The following is a 1816-nucleotide window of genomic DNA, read 5'->3' on the forward strand; positions in this document are numbered from 1 at the left end:
CCCCGACAAACTTCTCCAATAATTAATAAAGACCACAATTGAATCTTCTGATCCACTAAAAGCTAACATCTTACACATATTTACTATGACACAGATGGTGTTTAATGGCCCCAGAGATAAATTAGCACACAGATGGTGTTTAATGGCCCCAGAGATAAATTAGCACAACTTGATAAAAAAAAGTGTGAATAAGAATATATACGGTGGATCAATAAATTTTAGTGCTATTTATGGAAATGTATTGAGCTTCCATTTCACTTAGTTTTCTCTGGATCTCTCCTCCTTCCTATACCTTTTCCTCATTTTATAACGGCATACAGCTAGTTCTGTAGGACTTCCTATGGCCTTAACAACGGTAAGGTTGTTCCCTATAAAGCGAAGTTTCCGTCCTATGAGGATTTATGGGTAGTTCCCATAAGACTCATCCTGTCAGTTTATTTCCTATCCAGCTATCTAACCTGCATAAAACGCCTTACGGGGCCCCCTTCTGGATTAGAATACCATCTCATCCTTCAATTGGAATCAGATGTATTTAATTGCACACAACCACCTAAACAGTTTCAATTAAAATTGGTTGAACATGTCTTGTTGGCAATACGTTATAACCATTTAATAATTTAATTTTTACCTTTTGGTTTCTACTTAAACTTACCTTATTAGGTTAAAATTTAATTTTAAGAATCATTTACCACAGTTATTCTTCTATTTTGGTTTGTGTAACTCACATTTTCATTATTTACTTTAAATTTAAACAAACCAAAATTAAGGTATGTATGATCTATGATCCTATTTTGAACAAATTTTTTAATGAATTTTCTCTCCTAAAGTATGTCATAAAAAATAAAGGATTCATCACTTATTTTTAATATACGTTGTATAAAGTCTCTTATCATGAAAGTTAAGTGTGAAGTGGCTTAAAACTACAAGTTTCACCAAACTTAAAATTTCCTAGATTGAATCTGAATATAAGTTGATCGTATGTTTAAGGAATATAGGTCAAATCCTCACTTAGGAATATCAGGAAAAAATTTCAGAATAAAACTTTGACCTATACTTAGGCAAATACAGTAGTTCCACAACAACGAACACAAAAACAAACGAATAAATGTTAGAAAAATCTATTTTCCTTTCATAACTAAATAATATTCTATTTGTACTCATTAATTTAGAATTCTTAAATAATAAGATACTATAATCAATATAATAATAATTAATACTTACTACTGATGGTTGAAAAACTTGCAGGTACATCGAAACTATGCCTTGCAATGTTTCTTCCTTGAACTCAACATTGCTAGGGTACAACAATGGAACACTATAATAAAAATGTTAATTATTTTTAGTAACATACATAAAAGAATTAGACCATACTAAATTTATTAAGTTATAAAAATAAACTTACACAGTAAAGTTATTAACAGGTGAGGACACAGGCTGAGCATTATAAGGGATCAAAACGTTCTCTGAAACAAACAGTAAGATATAGGAATAATATTGAACCTTATTAATTCTAATGAAAGTGGGAAAAGTAGTATAAATCGTAAGTAAAGTAGTATAAAAAATAGTATAGTTGTGTTTAATGCCCTGTAGTACAATTTAAAATTATATTACTAACTTCTATATTCCTTAATAACAATTCCTCTAACTTTCAGTGAGAATAATAATATACTTACAATATACTCCAAACTATATAGTATCCATTGGGTCCAATAAGAGGAATAATATATTTACAATATTGTAATATATATAAATAAATAATAATATTGTTACATATATTTTCTTCCTCTCAATTTTCATTTTTAAATTAATAATAACT

The 1816-nt window shown here is 28.7% G+C and overlaps 1 protein-coding gene across 1 annotated transcript in view; it reads right to left on the reverse strand.

The window, feature by feature from the left end:
• The window catches only part of LOC106678039 (probable RNA-binding protein 46), a 31859-nt gene that overhangs the window by 4525 nt on the left and 25518 nt on the right, over window positions 1-1816 (reverse strand). The window contains exons 10-11 of the mRNA XM_067049589.1: window positions 1403-1463; window positions 1222-1315 (exon numbers count right to left, since the gene is read on the reverse strand). Coding sequence (XP_066905690.1) covers window positions 1222-1315; window positions 1403-1463 — 155 coding nt within the window. The remainder of the gene's footprint in view (window positions 1-1221; window positions 1316-1402; window positions 1464-1816) is intronic.

The sequence above is a fragment of the Halyomorpha halys genome, unplaced genomic scaffold (genome assembly GCF_000696795.3).
Source record: "Halyomorpha halys isolate HHAL.00 unplaced genomic scaffold, Hhal_1.1 Scaffold2.1, whole genome shotgun sequence".
Classification (NCBI taxonomy): Eukaryota; Metazoa; Arthropoda; class Insecta; order Hemiptera; family Pentatomidae; genus Halyomorpha; species Halyomorpha halys.